This window comes from Carassius auratus, chromosome 8 (assembly GCF_003368295.1).
Source record: "Carassius auratus strain Wakin chromosome 8, ASM336829v1, whole genome shotgun sequence".
Classification (NCBI taxonomy): Eukaryota; Metazoa; Chordata; class Actinopteri; order Cypriniformes; family Cyprinidae; genus Carassius; species Carassius auratus.
In genome coordinates, this window is record NC_039250.1 from 4,800,721 (window position 1) to 4,818,904 (window position 18,184).

Below are 18,184 nucleotides of genomic sequence, written 5' to 3' on the forward strand. Positions count from 1 at the left end.
ACTGTGCTATCGTCCTGCTGCAGAGCTCTTAAGAGGTGTTTAATGCTTCTGCCAAAGAACAGAGTGAGTGTAACTTCATTACTGCAGTGGATATAAATCTCCCACAAATGCACACACACACACACACACACACACACACAAGGAGAAGACCACTGAGCCCAGATGATTAACAACCTCTACATCCGTGCCAGCTTTCATTGTCATATCCATTACGGCTGTATCGGGACACCTGTCTCACTCGCTTCACTGTAACCAATCAAAACAGCACAACCATGGGTTGCATGTGAATTATTTACCATGCATTTGGTGCAAAAGATGCTGCATTCTGATCGCTGCACCACTGTCACTTGACCTTTACCCTCTATCCAGCACCTGAAAGGCAACACCCAGAATCTGCAGTGCTTTCCTCCTCTCTCTCCCTCTCTGTCTCAGTGTGATATTGGCAGTGCAGTTAGAGATGAGGAGAGGTGGTCCCACTTGTGACGTGGTTCAGCCCAGCACTGCATTGCACCCAGACCACACCCCACAGCACAAGAGCAGCCACACCAAACCACACCACACGCACCTTCAGACGGCCGCTGATTAATCACTACTATATTTGAGCCAGCTGTGCTGCAATGCCGCTTTGGAGCGGAATGGCACAGCTCAGTACTCTACAGTTCATTAAGTTCATTTGCTGTATTCTGCCAAGGTCTTGTATCATCTGATCTGGGTGCTGGAATGCTCAGTAATGCACATTGGTTGTCGCTGAATGAAGACATAATTTGAAGGGTGGCGTTAAAAGCAGTAAAATGCATGAAAGTAACAATGAGCTACTGCTAGGAATGGGCTGATGAAGAATAATATTATAGCACAGCATCAGCCTTTGACGCATAAACACAAACTACTAAATCAGATTAGATTACAATGTACAATGATAAGTTATCTATTAAACAAGAATGCACTGAAAAATGTTGGTGCAAGGCTTATTTTAAAAAAAATTGCTCAGAAATTGCTAGTAAATTTTAAGTAGCAAATTGAATTAAATGTATGAGTGAAATAGTATATTTTAAAGGAAAATGAACTCAAAAAATTGACTAATCATTGTTTTACTGTGTACTACTAAATGAATTCCATTCATCACTACTTTGGTGCATTATTAGTTCTGCACTTTTGTGCTATAGATTTCAATCATGTGACTTTTTAAAGAGGCATGCTTTTATTTTTCTAAGCAAGGTGCATTGTGTGTGTTTTCTCCATTCCTTCAACAATAAACCCATTCAAGATTGGTTCATGGTTGAAAGTAATAAACTACGGTAGAAACTACGCTGTAAAAATAATTTTTTTAGAAGTTAAACATTAACATTTTGAAGTATATTTGATAAAACAATATTAACAATAGAAGACAAATTTCATTTTTAATTCAGTGTTACTTGTCAATCTATGTAATTATTTGTGAAATTTACTAGCACTTTGTCAGTAATAATGGTTTCTACACCAACTTTTTCTACACCAACAGTAATGTAGGATTCACTTTGAAAAAATTTTTCACTCAAATGCAAGCAAATTTCCCAAATAATAACAGTACAAAGAAAAACAATGGCAAGTAACAAATACATTAAATGTGATTTTTTGATTTGTAATAAAAAGAAAAGAAATGGAACATAATTTTTTTAATACAGCGCAAGTTTTGCATTCATATTAATGCATTTAATAGAAATATATATATATATATATATATATATATATCCAAAAACATTAACATAACATAATTTTGCAAACATTAAGGAATGTTACTTTTATATGTTCTCTGAATATTGTGAAATAGGTAGTAACAGAAAAACGTTAAATGAATGTCTAAACTAAAATGTTTCATTATCAATGCACTATAAAAAATATTATTGAAGTCCACATTTTGAATGAATATTCTATCAGTGTTACTGGAAGAATCTTCATAACTTTGTGAGTTAACTTTTATATAAATAAATGCGACTTGACTTGGCTTTGGTAACACCAATACTGTGGGTAGGCTAATTGCCACACACAGTTTTTGCAGAAAATGTGAAAATAGAGAGAATTTGCCCTTGACTTAATGCACAGAAAAACTAGACTCAGGCATGGATGAAAGAGACACGAGAATCAATACTGAGCAAGCATTCTACAATGTAAATGTCATTTTATAAATGAATGGAATTTAAAATGCTAATCACTCCCAGTTTTGGATTCCAAAAGCAGACAGTTGCCATCATTTTGTAGGAGTTAGAGATAAAGCGGTCACATCCATGGAACTGGATCAACCCCATCAGCACTTCCAGCCCAGAAACGCTGCATTTCCTTGACAAGATTTAAGGTCGAAGTGCTGAGCCTTTGACTTCCACAAAGATGTTTTAGCAGAAAGATGCTGCTCTGGTCACGCAAGCACTTATGGATTGGATGTGCCCGGCACTGCTGATCAATTGAGTTTAATGGCAGGGAAAGCAAGGTGGGGGGGACTGGAGGACAGGAGAATTTCAATTAGAAAGCATGCATGTCCTTTACTTTTGTAAAGACATCACGGATTCTTTCTTCTTTCCTTGATTCTTTTCAGTTGTCAGAACAGCACTTGTCGACAAGAAGCAGATTGCATAAAACCTGAACATGCTTCATACACTTTTACAAGCAAATGAAAGGCAGCATTTGCTTTGATTTAAAGCTTTCACTGCGCTCTGATACCACACTTCATCAGACGTGCTTCACATGCGCCTTCATGTGCATTTTTTACTTTGCTGCCATTACTGTAGTTGAAGTATATTTTTGCTTTGATGCAGCTCTTATCACCACTGCTCATTTTACCATAAGATAGAAAACCTCTTGCAGTGAAAGAAAGGGGATGAGAAAAAAGGCAATAAGATTGAATCATAAGCAAAAGTCCCCAGGTATTGTTTTCAGATCTGTCTGCAATCAAATGTCATGAGATCTGAGCACGAATTAAAAGATTTCTTATCAAAAAGAACAAATGATTTGAGCTGATGATGAGCTCTGTGTACTATTGATTCACATTTATTATTACTTATATTTTTGGTAACACTTTACAATAAGGCCCTAACTACCAATGAGGAATACATTTGTTACAGTATTTTTGATTTTAAAAGAAAGCATTAGTAAGGATTGTTCATTGTTATTTGTTGTTAAAGGGACAGTCCACAGTGACCCAAACATGAAATTTGTGAACATTGGTTAACTATTAATTTCTTTCTTCTGCTGAACACAAAAGAAGACATTTTGCAGAATGTTTGTAACCAATTGACTTTCAAAATAGACTATTTTTCTAATATTATGGAAATTAATTGGGACCAGCAACTGTTTGGTTATAAACATTTTAAATATCTTCTTTTGTGTTCAACAGAAGACAAAAAAAATCATACATGTTTGGAACAACTTGAGGGTGAGTGAATTATGACAATTTTTAATTTTGGGTGAACTAGCCCTTTAACTAATGCAGTTAACCAGTGTAAACCTTATTGTAAAGTGTTACTGTATTGTTTATTTTATTAACATCCAAGCCAAAACTGATACTTACAGTAAAAGAAACATTACTCAGAACTCTGTGAAGTCGCCTGAGCTACAAAAAAGCAACTGAGCAGTATTATTTCCCTCTTGGTTGCTATGAAATAAATGATCTACGTAAGGAAATATCGACATTTGACTGAAAATATCTGTTGAATATGCTATAAATACTCACAAACCTCATGACCCCGATAGGAAAATAAAGAACAAGCACTTGATTCTGCTGAGCAAACAAACACTATTGATTGTTGAGAAAACGTGTGTATATATATATATATATATATATATATATATATATATATATATATATATATATATATATATATATATATATATATATATATATATATATATATGTATATATATATATATATATATATATATATATATATATTATATATAGGCCTACACATGACGAGGTGACGAGAAGATTCCTGAGGAGGAGGTCAAGACGAAACCAATGTGTGATTTGGGTTAGAAATAGTAACAATACATTGAAAGGAAGGATAGATTATAATTTGAAAGGGAACATCCAATTCGAAGCAAACATCTTGCAGCCTACAATATATGCTGATTTCTATATAATTGTGTTATCAGTCAGTCAAGTATCCCAAACCCTTGATTTGATCAAATCTACAGCACTAGTCTGTTACAGTTTTTCTCAGTCACTTTGGTGCATTTTTCAAAACAGAAATGAAATTCTCAAAACTACTTGTACAACCTCCACATCATCTAGCCATTTATACACATCATAAAACCAGTTTCTCATTCTTTTGAACAAGTTGCGATTGCTTTTGTACATTCATGCAATTGATTATGCATGTTTATCGGCAGTTTCCTACATTATCAGTTGCTCATGTCATGTTGCTCAAAATGTATTGCATAGTTTTCTGTGCAACAGTCTTACCCTTCAAAACATCTAGTCTTTAGTTCATCATATAAGTCATTAAATGCAAAATGGTTAATCTAGTTGTCAAAAACTGCCTAGCACACTTTTTATATTTATTTTTACACATTATTATTAGACTTTTTGTACATTTGGCATGAATTGTCCAAGTGAATCTTGACTTATGAAGAGAATGTATATGATAAACCAATGATAAACCCTTTCTCTGAAATAGCTCAAAGGTTCATCTCATGAATCTTCAGTTGAAAAGCTTATACTGTAAAGACAGAGGACAACACAAGAGTTACACATTCTGAAAATGGACTTATTTTCATATTTGTGTCCATATTTGTTTTTCCTTTTCTATATCACAATGACATTGTAAAGGTTTTTTTTTTTTGGTCAGACTTTGTAAAAGTGTAACTGGGAATTCTATCCAGTCTCTTTCAGTCAATATCCCACATACAGTAATGTGTAAATGTGTACGTTTGAAATGGATATGGCATACATAAGCATATGGCATATTGTTCAATACAGAGGTTTACATCAGATCATCCCTCCAGAGTAAACTGTTATATTGACAACATGACTAAGCAATTTGACTGTCTTATCCGTACACTATGACACAAGGACTTGTCATTCTGATGGCACTGACATGTTCATTGACACAGATATTTACTTTTGAGAGATGAACTAAGGATTTTGAGCAGGAGACTGGCTTTTGCAGGTAATCCATGGTGTTTTGCTATTTGTACGGGTTGTTTTGAGAAATGCACTTTATGTTTTGCAAATTGTGAGTTTGATTCAAGAAATGTACCAAAGCGACTGAGAAAAACTGTAAACACAACTTCAAACCCTTGTGCAGATGTGGAGCTCTGAAGTACAATAGCGCCCCCAGCTGGACACTATCAGCACTGCTTTACATCAGAAGAAACATTGTTTTGTTTTTTCTTAGCGGTACACAGTAAAGTATTACCTCATCATCTTCCTCTTCTAACTGTGTTTGTCGTCTGTTAAACTCTCCAGGATACTTTGGCTTTGAGTCTGAATGTTTTGAGTGCTGGCTAAAGGCCACATTCCTCAGTGCTTAGTCAGTTAATGACCGTAAGGAACTGGTAAAAAATAAAAAATAAAAAATGAAAGAAAACAGTGCAAAATTAACCCTTTTCCCTATTTCTAACAAATGAACATTACACACAGTTGGCTAAATATATAAATTAAATGGCATTCTGTAATGTTGACAGCTAACAATCACAGGCCAGATTTCATTAAAGCTGTTTGTGACTCAAAGTCCAAAAAAAAAAAAAAAAAAAAAAAAAAATTCATACTATTATTTAAAAGAAAAATCTATTTAACATTATGCAAAATTTTCCAACACACACACACACACACACAAACACACACACACACACACACACACACACACACACACACACACACACACACACACACACACACACACACACACACACACACACACACACACACACAAATATATTTTTTAATGTATTCTGTAATGTTGACAGGTCGCAACCTTCTGATTCCATTAATGTTGTTTATGATCAAGAGTTAGAAAAAACAACCAGCCATTATATTTAACCTCAGATGTAATAATAATAATAATAATAATAATAATAATAATAAGAACCTACTGTTAAACAAAAAAACTAAAATAAATATTGATACCCTACTGTTCACTGTTTTGCGCAGTGATTTTGACCTCAGAATCAGAAAATCTGATTTGAATAAAACACTGAGATTAAAGTAATGACTCAGAGAGAACTCTAGATGGCACTCTGTCCCTGTCAAAACAAAGCCTGACAAGTCTTGAGCCCTTGAGAGGCCTGCGTGAAACCACTCTTAATTTGACATTCTCTCTTTAGGCCTGATTCATTCTGTGTTTCAGTTCTCCTCTTTACATCTGAAGTTCTTTAAAGATTTGATATGCTGAAATTAAATGATATTTAAAGGTAAATTAAGTTAAACGTAAAATATTCAAAGCAGTTTTATCTTGTTTTAACTTGATGATTGGAACAAACGTATTTTCATTTTTTTTTTTTGTATTAACTCTTGGGTGGAGTTTGGAAGATTCAGCCAGAGAATGATAAGCCAAAGTTAAATAAATAAATAAATAAATAAATAAATAAATAAATAAATAAATAAATAAATAAAAATGACAGACTATTGACCAAATCCAAACCTTGAGTTGGTACAAAATTGAAGGCAGAACAGTAAGCCAGAACAGAATGACAGAATGTTCTCTCAACACATTTGGCTGGCAACAGAAGGTCTCTGTGTTTGCAGAAGGATCATGGAATTTGTTTTGCTCAAATAAACTGGAGACACAGAAGTGGCAATCATATGAGGACGGTAGTTAGTTAAATCCACACTTAAACAGCTGGGGTCCTGCAGGAACCGGGGGGATGGGGGAGCCGGCCCTTCAACGTACAGGACTTACTGTAACTGTGTGTTTTCTGTTCTCGTGTTAGATAAAACTACACAGCACCTGTGACACATCACTGATTGCTCTCTGGTGTCAAATCTTTGTTTTGCCTATAAACCTACACATGTCTACACAAACACACACTCTGAGAGAGAGAGAGAGAGAGAGAGAGAGAGAGAGAGAGAGAGAGAGAGAGAGAGAGAGAGAGAGAGAGAGAGAGAGAGAGAGAGATGCAGCAGTTGCTGTAACAATAGAAGATTCCAAACATTCTTTCCTATCTCATCTCTTTCTGGCTCGGCTCACTGTCCACAAAAATATTCTTCTAATAATGAAATTCTTGTACTAAATCTAAAATAATTTAAAACAGAGAAGATAGCAAACTTTCACCCTGATAAAAAGATGGATGGTTTGGGGAAACTGTACTAAATAGAAAATGTAAAAATAGAAAAAAAAAAGAAAATACATAAATAATAGAAAAATAAAAAGAAAATGCATTATGAAAGGTGTAAGGGCTATTTATTTCTCAAAGTCAATGTTAGATTCATTGTTCATCATTCCATACATTCATTCATTATAGGGCAGAGAGAGAGAGAAAAAAAGGCTAGTTGCCTGGGAAACCTTAACACACACACACACACACATAAAGGCATCCATCCATCCATCCAATCTATCTATCTATCTATCTATCTATCTATCTATCTATCTATCTATCTATCTATCTATCTATCTATCTATCTATCTATCTATCTATCTATCTATCTATCTATCTATCTATCTATCTATCTATCTATCTATCTATCTATTAAATATTTGAATATTTGTAACTTTGCTTATAGGCTCTATTAGTTGAACTGAACCGTTGCATAATATCAGTAACGTTATCTCCATTCGACTTTTAGTACTATTTTTAGTATAAAAAAACAAAAACAAACCAAAAAACTTTTTTACACAAACTTTTGGATTTCAAATAACAAAAATTTCACACGATCACAAACTTCACGGTCTACTCGTGTGTGTGTGTGTGTGTGTGTGTGAGTGAGGGCGCGTCACACACGCGCGCAGCGAGCGGTTCTTTGCGTAACACCGGAACTGTGATGTGTGGACCTCTGCAGCCCTACAACGCCGCAACGCTATTATTGTTCATATGATTTATTTCACTTCACTCAAGTTTTCCTGCCATGACGCGCTGGATTCCCACTAAAAGAGAGAAATATGGAGTTGGTGAGTGACTTTCAACGCGCTTTTTAATTTTATTTTAGCTTTTAACTCATTGTTTCACTCTGGACAGTCGCGTTGGAGTTTGAGGCTCGCTCAGCCGCACCTTTACCTGAACACACACACATCACGCGCTTCTGATACCTGTATGAGAAGTTCTCAGTTATCATACAGGAACCACTCCGATGCTTTAACACATCAACAACAACTGGCTATGTTGACACATTTTGTAAGAGAAGTTTGGATGGGTTTCTCATTGCACTTTCAGGTCACAAACAATATATTAGTTTTACTGTAGTTTGTTTGTAAGTACACAATAGAGAGTGAATGTAGTTCCTGCAAGTCTGACAAGACAATACAATTATAATAAATACAGCAACAGAGCCGCCAGAGTTCCAGTGATCACAGTCATAAACAGCATTTCCCTTCCACTCACTTTAATCTGTGAACATGAGCTCAGGTTAACACACCCATAAAACCAAACTGAATCAACTCTTTATCTCACACTGCTTAGTGGCTGGGAGGTTTTGCAAATGTGCTTTATTATTGTTTGCGGCTTGATAAGGACATTTAGATACTGTACATTTGTGGTTAGTTGACACGCCATGCTTCCAATTGCAACCATCCAATTTATGTTAATTTATATTAAGACAATAATTAACATTTTAAATTAAAGCAACTTCACATGCAGAAAATATCATAACATAATAAATGCAGTTTCAAAAATCAAAAAGGCATTTGAAATTATAGTTATAGAAACTAACTGAAGTGCAAACCTGACAACTTTTCCATAGATGTTATTTATTGTAACAGTCAGTGTGCAAATGAACTGTTTGGACATACATGGCTGACAAAAAATCTTTTGGCCAGAATATAGTTTTATGGCATACAGTAAATGTTAGATAACAGACCCAGAACACATTTTAATATTTGGACAGCATGTGTTGACCTTTTTGCCCTGAGTGCTGCTTCATTTCTGACCCTGGCTGTTGCACATGTATTTATTAAGTTGTTGTGGTGCAATACTGTACTTAATGTTCATGCCAAGAGCGGTCAGCTGGCCAGTTTAATGCACACAGGGACGATTGTTGTGGTGGAGCATTCTTAAGTGATATGTAATCTGTTGGTCAGACATCAAGCGGGTCTGGTTCCTACTGGGCCAGTTTTCCCACCCCTGAGGACTTTGACATACTTTTGAGGAATTTGAATTAAAAGTGCTTTTTGCATCTGGTGAGGAATTGGTAATAAAACATTTTTTGTGCATTGTGCATTTAGAATTATGGACCCTTGATGCATTTCTGCAATTCTTAAGTTTTTAATTTTAATTTGAAATTGGATGCATATTTTGGTGTTATTAAATGACAGAAAACTAGTTAAAGCTGATGTGCAAGTGTTTCTACTACAAGAGCCGAGGGTAAATTTGACACATTTCTGTCTTCTGACTAGTGTTATCAACCTCTCTGTATTTTTTCCTTCTTTTATAAGGTCGTAGAAACCCTAGCATGGTTTTTTTCTCACAATTGGAGCAAAAGGGAACAAAGGTATTATACTTCTCGTAGTTTCCATTCACCACTATAGAACTATGACAACTTCCACTTCTGAGAATATTTTACTTGTGTCTGAACTCACACACATTTGTGTTGTTTTCGCACCATAATGTTAGCACTGTTTTTCCATGTCACTATAACCACAAGGCATTAGTTACACTGTGCAATCACAACTGCTCTCTGAAACGGCCCGGCTCATCATGGCACTTGAGCAAAGCGTATGAAAATGCTCATGGCAACATGACAAGTGGCAGTGTGCTAGTGTGTGGCCTGCCTGTCAGTGATGTCATAGATGAGCGCATACAAAGACCGGTCAGAATGGAGTCTGTTAGCACAGCCCACATCCCAGCATGCACTAGGCCTCAACACTGTGACACCTCTATGGCCCATTTGGCCGAGACAACAAATTACACGCTCAAATAGAGCCTAGTGTGTGAACTGAATCATTGTCTGTGAGGCCTGGACTGTGGCAGTTTTTTTAAAGTGATAAAGTGTCTTAATATGGTATTTTTGTCTTAACAACACACATTTCTTATAGCTGAGCATTTTAAATGTAGCCAGCGGTGATGAAATTCGCCGTCTTTGGCACTCCTCAACAAGGTCTGGATTTGTTTGGGTGTGGTACGGGAAGTTTCATGCACCTGTATTATTATGAATGATTAATCTGAGGGAACCAGGCCGAAGTTTATGGGCTGGTTTTACGAGCTGCAGAAGATATGAGATGTGGTGGCATTTTTTATTCTTCACTGTGCGCATAACATGTCAGTTTGTAATGAGCTTGTATGGAAACTTAGCTGCAGATTAAACGGAAATAAAATGTTGCTTCATACTTCTTTGCTGTGAAAAAGATGCGGACAGATTTATCAGTTAAGTGTGCTTGAGATCTGCAGTGCACTAGTGGAAGCATGTTGTGAAACGTAGCCTGAAGCTGTTGGGTTTATCTATGAGTCTTTATTTGAACTGAACAATGTGCATGCCTGAACAAGGCCTGAACCATTCTCCCTTGGGCTGAGTGTCAGTGCGCTGCAGATAGTGTGGCATTGAAAAAACATGTTCTTTATAAACTGTAGTTTATCTCTTTTATTGTTAATGCATCAGCTAGTGGTTGGAGAAAATGGGGGGGGGGGGATTAGTCCATGTAAATTATTCCATGTAAATTAGTCCATGTTTGAAACATACAGTTTTAAATGGTTTTCTTATGATAAAAAAATGAAAATAATAATTTTGTCAATATTCAATCAATGCTGTACTTCTTAATTGAGTTTAAGCATCACAAAGTTATATTATGTTAGCTATATCTATCTATCTATCTATCTATCTATCTATCTATCTATCTATCTATCTATCTATCTATCTATCTATCTATCTATCTATCTATCTATCTATCTATCTATCTATATATATATATATATATATATATATATATATATAGATATAGATATATATAGATTTTTTTTATTCATTCTCAAAAGTTTTGCTGTAATCGGTAATCTTTAGCTAGATGACTGCACAAGTAATTTAAAAACAACAACAACAACATGGAAATTAGCATCCATAATTAAATTTCCTTTAAAGATAACTAGTATAGTCCTGATATATTGTGTAGCTCTAGTTAATCTAGATCTTTGGAACTGCTTTTGTTTCTATGGTAATTCACTTAATTGCATTATTATAAATATCGTTACTGTCACATTTGGGGGTGGGGCTTAGAGACAGCTCATTTTAGCAGTGAATTTAGCAGTGATCCATGTGTATTGCATTCCTGCATTGATATATGATACTTGACAGTTTATTTAAACCTCCTGTATCAGCCAGTCATTTTTCAGCGATTGCTTCTGTATCTTTAATGAAATCTGTGTATGAAGAATCAGAATGTTACTCTTCTTAACTTTCCTCGATTGTGTCGTTGTACACACATACGCTGGTTTTTGTGCGTGTTTTGTGCGAGCAGTGTGGAGGCAGATGCATGGCACAAGGAAATCTTGTACTCCCACCAAGTGTCCTTCAGCACTGAAGAGGGAGGGAAAACTCAGGCCTTCAGTCTTGTAGTGTAGACACGCATTCTCAGGTTCATCTGCAGTTCAACAGCCCAAAAAATGTTACTACTAGTAAGAGGAAAGCACTCTTAGTGTGTTCACATTCCACTAGTCAGCACTTGCTCTGTGCCCAACATTTCAGATGCTGGTTGTGCAAGCCAATATCGCATCCGAGTACAGCACAAACGCTTATATTGTCTGGTGTAACCCTTACAGCATGGTGAAACTGACTTAGATTTGTGGCTTAAGAGGTTTGCTATTATTGGTGTCACTATTGGAGGGACCCAAACTATGTCTTTATTATATTATACAGACTTGATGTGGGCTTTTTTGACTTAGGCCCAATGCATGATTAATTGAAATAAAACTATATTCATGATATGGATTAGTACAATTTTGAAATGGCAAAGGCTTTGATTTAATTGAATAAGTATATGCATCTGCTTTTGAGTTTAGATGTGCATTTCATTTGAATATGTGCCTGCAGTCCTCCTGTACTAGCAATGAGAAACATTAATCAAAAAGACAAACTTTACGGGCTTTCTGTGGTTTTCCGTTCAAATAATTTTTTTATGCTTAATCCCTTCATTTTCAAATGTTTAAGACAGCCATAAATGTAATTTTACTGTAATAAATTAATACAAACATTAATATTTGACATTCTTAAATACTTGTTTTTTTAAATTTCACAGTAATATAATACAATATTTATATAATTATAATTATAATGATCTTGTCATAATTTGTATGTGTTATTTTATATTTGTATTTAATAATAATATTAATAATAATAGCATCTGCGGAATGAAAAATATATCTGGACTGGCTGCTGTAATGTTAATCCAAGAAAATGAAAATGAAATGTAAAAATAAAAATAGTAATAACATAATTTACTATTTACTAATTATGATATTGTATATTATTCTTATTTGTATATTTGTACTAAAATAATAATAATTATTGTTATTATTAGTAGTATTAGTATTTTATATAAAAAAATTTTGTGTGTGTGTGTTAAAAAAAAAATCTACATTTTTGCAATTATATACCCCCCACCAATTCAGAACCCTCCCACCCCCACCCTAAACATCCTAGCAGCTACATAGCAGTGTCATTGCATTGTTGTGGCTTGTTCTGGGGGAAAATCAGCTCACATTATCTTCTTAAACTCTTTTTTTTATTGTGATCTCATTGGGAGTTTGGATTGCATTTTGCTGTTCCTTTGAAGATCTGAGTCATACTGATAGACGTCAGACATGTCAAGTGGCTGTTTCCCTGCAGAACTTGAGAACTTTCCACTCCAGAACTCGTTCAACAGTTGGTGCGCTGTCATTTTTTCCTCTTTCACAGGACAGACAGCAGCCTTGTTGTTTTTATTTTTCGGCTTCTCTTTGCTCTCTGCAGTCTGTGACACCCTTTTGTCTCACTTTCAGCTATCTATAACTATGACGCCAGAGGAGAGCCAGAGCTGAGTCTTCAGGTGGGGGACACGGTGCACATACTTGAGACGTTTGAAGGTGAGTGTCGAGTTCCAGCGTGTCTTGACATGTCCTCCCACACTTTCTTATAGCGTGTTCACACTTGCACTGAACACAATCTGGGGTATCCCAGAGTTCTGCTGAAGCTCTGAGAGCTTCATATATGGCCTGCGACATTCAAATTAAGCAGCATATTTGCTTGCATGATTTAAAGTGCTCATATTTTACACTTTGTTGCAGTTTATTTGACCCAAAGTCCAATTATAATGTTGAAATGTTAATGTTTTCCATGAGCATTTTCTACTCTCTCTCTCTGACCTTTAAGCTCCATTTACAGCTGGTCTGAAAGGGACAGTTCGCCCCAAAATAAAATTCTCTCTTTACTTACTCACCCTCATGTCTTAGCAAAACTGTAAGGCTTTTTTCTTCTATGGAACACTTAAGAAAAAAAAAAAAAAATGTCTCCAGTGGGGTCCGGTGTTATTTGGACACCAGTGTTATTCAAAATATTCAGAAGAAAGCAATTGATATAGGTCTTTTAATTACTTTCTATTTATTTTTAAAACTAAAAATGGCAGAATTACGATAGAAAACAAAACGAGTAGCAAATGATTGCGCATTGTGTACTTAGTTGTTCTGCCAAAGAGAATGGTGTGAAAGGTAATTAAAGACTGCTCATAAGCTTTTTTGGAAAGTTTTGGAAAATGCACACATACTAAATTGAACAACCAACATTCACTAAGAATCATTATTATATAATTATTATCAGTGATGATTATTTAATTTACACACCCCCAACTCAGTATTGAGTGTCCAGCTGTTTATTATGACATTGTACTGCTTGCATTCATGTCCCTTCTCTTGTAAATATATTTTTAAATTGAAAATATTCCATTTCCTTTTTTTAAAAATGGAAAACCTGATTTTGCTATTTACATCTACTCTAGTTTCTCTGGTGATTTTGCTAACTCTGAGCAAACAGAACATCTGCCTTATTCTGTAATATGAATAATATATAGCAGCATCTGCCATGTGGCATCATCCGTCTCAAAGATCTGTTCTTTTTTCTCTTTCTCTCCTTCTCCCAGGGTGGTACCGAGGATACACACTACGACAGAAATCTCAAAAGGTGTTGGGACAATTATCATCCTGCAGTTAAACTGACAATCTAATCATTACCTGACATTCTGCAGCAGGCGGAATGAATTGCGTGGGTTCTCACAAATGCTTCTTTGTCTTATTTCAAAGGGCATTTTCCCTGCCAACTATATTCATCTGAAAGAAGCCAAAGTTGAGGGAACAGGGTAAGGGGCAGATCACGTTAATTACGCTCTGTAATTCATTAATGGTAAATTGTCTATCACTTAATTAAGCATGTGCTGTCAGAGGAGTCCACGGTGCTGTTGGCTTCATAGTTTTGCTCGTTTACCCTCAGAGGCCCACTGTAGCACAATTGTAACCCTTGTTCAAAGCAGTTAAATAATGCAGAATTCATAAACGGGGGTTAAAATGCTCTGAAATGTAGCATAGCAACATATTTGGCTAGAAAATATAGCCTGAATCTTCCAGCATGCCAAAGTCACACAACATGGTCACTGCGTTACAGACACTTGCTGAGTGGTTTGGACCAAATGTAGCAATCTTCTAAAAATGTGTCTGGCCCACTGATCTAGATCAGTGGTTTGGCCTGAAATATTTTTTTTCTCACATCTATCTATCTATCTATCTATCTATCTATCTATCTATCTATCTATCTATCTATCTATCTATCTATCTATCTATCTATCTATCTATCTATCTATCTATCTATCTATCTATCTATCTATCTATATATATATATATATATATATATATATATATATATGCATGTGTAAATAAGAGGCAGCTTGTTGCAGAAATGTGGGCTGTGTATATTTAGAAAATAATATATCATTTATTCCAAATGATCTAGCCTTATGATAGTTTATTGAGTGTTTGATATCATATATAGAGGTCAATACAACTGCGCTGTAGGCTTCTAAATGTGCATTTTGAGTTCGTTTGGAAGGTCGGTGAGGTGTATGAATATTCTTGGATCATGAAAGTTTACAGAGATAAACACATCCGAGTTGTAGTGCAGCTTTCTGAGAAGGCTTATGCAATATTTTTGTATAAAGCAATTAAATAAAACCAAACTTGCATGCCCTGAAATTCTCACACAAATGAGCCTGTTCAGTGAATGTTACAAAAATAAATTGGTTACACTTTTTCCGTGTCATTTTGTAACATTAGTTAATGCATTAATTAAAACATGAACTAACAGTGAGCAATATATTATTTTTTTTCACAGCATTTATTAATCTTTGTAAATGTTAGTTAATACAATGTTAGTTCCCATTGTGTTAACTAATATAAACAGACATAACTTTTGATCTTAAATATGTGTTAATTGTTAATTCATAATATAGTTAACTAATGTTAACAAATGAAACTTTATTGTAGTCTTCTGAATAATGCCAAGTGTTAACAATAAAATAAAATATAATATAAAAATATATTTTATATACTGTATACAATTTTAAAATATTTTAATATATTTTATTTTAATATATAAATAGATTTGTATTAGAATTAATACATTATTTATAAAATATACTTTGATATGAATAATTAAATGTAATAAAATAATGAAATAATAATGAAATAATTAAACTTAGCTTTTTGTGAATATCCTTACTGAATTTTTTTTTGTTTTGCTTGAAATATTTTCTTTACTTTGCTGAATTTTGTTGTGACTTGAAAACTTAGTGAATCAAAAACATTTCAACCCTAAATACCTTGCTCTGCATTTTTGCAAATGTATCTCTCACATTTTGTAAACAAGATGTTTTTGTTTTTTTGTTGTGTTTTTTTATATATAATTATGGCTTCCTTAAGACATTTCAAAATAATTTACATAGATTCTTCCGTCTCTGAGGGTTAAAGAACTGCATTTGTATTTTTGAGGACCTGATTAAATCATGTTTTTCTTCTAACCTTCTGTTGCTGTATAGGAAACAAGAGACTGTTGTACCTACAGATTTGCCCTTGGTCCAGGAGCTGGGCACCACGCTACGAGAATGGACACAAATATGGCACAAGCTTTATGTGGTATGTGAACCCACCTGTGTCGCCTTTGCGGTTTGTTTGAGTTCACCTCACCATCCGTTTCAGCTCAACACCGAGCTTCCCATGATGTGTTTGTTCAACAAAGACAAATCCCATCTACAGTGTTTTGTAAGCCGTGATATTGTTTTAATCACCTGTTCGTCTGCACACCAGAGCAACAAGACCACGCTGTTCCGGAACGTTCAGCAGATGGCCTACAGCCTGATCGAGTACCACTCGCAGATTGTGTCCGGCACGCTTCCCAACGACGACCTTGTGGAGCTCAGGAAGAAAGTCACAGCGAAAATCGATTATGGGAACAGGTGCAGTTTGGCTTCCTGTACTTCCTCATGTTGTTTCACCAAACAGATATTTGAGTAACTTTTCATTTGAGAGGCCCGAATGTCTCAATATGTGAGTTACTGATATCATGAAGCATACATTTTGAGTTTACCCAATTTAAGTTGCTGGAATGCATTAAAACTGTCTGTAATTGATTATGATAATATGGTAGGGTTGTGTTAGTATTCTCGTGTTGTAGACTCTGTCTGTCTCTGTTGCACAGGATTCTGGGGCTTGATTTAGTGGTGCGCGATGAAGCTGGAAACACATTAGACCCTGAACGCACCAGCACGGTCAGTCTGTTCAGGGCTCACGAGTCAGCATCACAGAGTATTGATGAGAGGATACAGGAGGAGAAGGTAAAACACTTGTTTTTGCTCTGTGCATTATCAAAATATATATGCTGGTACTAGAATTATTATTTTTTGTTGCATGTTGAAACCCATATGACTATTGCCAAATTAGCTTTGATGCATAATTGAGATAGTTGGCTGGTAACTGTATAAATGCATGGAATGACTGAGTCAAAGTGGTGCAAACCGTCTGCTAAAGAAAAAAAACAATGACACTTGTAGGTTATTCTGTTCAGTTTTGAAATGCGACAAAACAATAAGCAAACTATGGCCTAATTATTTGTTATATATATATATATATATATATATATATATATTTGAACCTATTATAGCACAAAACTACCATAGTTCATAATAAATGGAGATAAACGGATGCATAAACATTTATATAAAATAATTGATACACATACTGATAGATTCTTTGTGTGAAGTTGTGTTTAGAGAAGCTTCAAATTAAAATAGAAAAAGGGTAAGTTAAAGTAAAAAAGAAAAAGTCTAATATTAATTTTGTATCTTTTATTTTGCTGCAAAATTGGTCTCAAACTCTTTTTAAAATCCTTTTTAATTTGCATAAAATATTTTTTTTTTTGCAGTTTTTTTCACAACGCATCATAGTTTTTTACACAACAATCATAGACTTTCCTCTCAATGGGCTTTGAAGGTTAATTTTTTTTCTTTTTAAATATTATTCAAATATGCATTTGGTAGACCCATTTATTTAAAGCAACTTGCAATGCATTTTGAGTGTAGATTTCATTAGTTCATGAATTCTCTGCAAATTGATCCATTACCCTGGTATTGTTAGTGTCACGCTCTACTGTTTCAGTTTTTGAAGTTGTCTGTCCACTAGTTGTCTCAAATCATGAATTTTCCCATGTTTGTTTTCCTGATAGATGCGGCTTCAGAACCTGGAGAAGCGGCGTCAGACCCTCTTCATCGGTGTGCACACATACAGCCTTCTAATAAATTTCAGAAACTTTGTATGCAACATCGGCGAGGACGCAGAACTCTTCATGTCTTTGTACGATCCGGACAAATCTGAATTTATTAGGTGAGTCAGAACCTTTCTTTTGATTTTGCATGTTGTTTTTTAAAAAGCTGAAGGAGAAATGTCTAGAATGCCCTTAACATATGAATTCCTCACAAGAAGTGTTTAATATATGTGAACGGGTATTTCTTTGAAGGCTGAAGTAAACCAGTATATATCACAGCTTGTGTCAGTTTCAATGGAG

The 18,184-nt window shown here is 34.9% G+C and overlaps 1 protein-coding gene across 1 annotated transcript in view; it reads left to right on the forward strand.

Moving 5' to 3' along the window:
* The first annotated feature begins 7,904 nt into the window (after positions 1–7,904).
* The window catches only part of LOC113107035 (dedicator of cytokinesis protein 5-like), a 58,516-nt gene continuing 48,236 nt past the window's right edge, over positions 7,905–18,184 (forward strand). The window contains exons 1-8 of the mRNA XM_026269163.1: positions 7,905–8,075; positions 13,087–13,170; positions 14,220–14,260; positions 14,380–14,435; positions 16,164–16,260; positions 16,432–16,580; positions 16,823–16,958; positions 17,846–18,003. Coding sequence (XP_026124948.1) covers positions 8,033–8,075; positions 13,087–13,170; positions 14,220–14,260; positions 14,380–14,435; positions 16,164–16,260; positions 16,432–16,580; positions 16,823–16,958; positions 17,846–18,003 — 764 coding nt within the window. The 5' untranslated portion in view covers positions 7,905–8,032. The remainder of the gene's footprint in view (positions 8,076–13,086; positions 13,171–14,219; positions 14,261–14,379; positions 14,436–16,163; positions 16,261–16,431; positions 16,581–16,822; positions 16,959–17,845; positions 18,004–18,184) is intronic.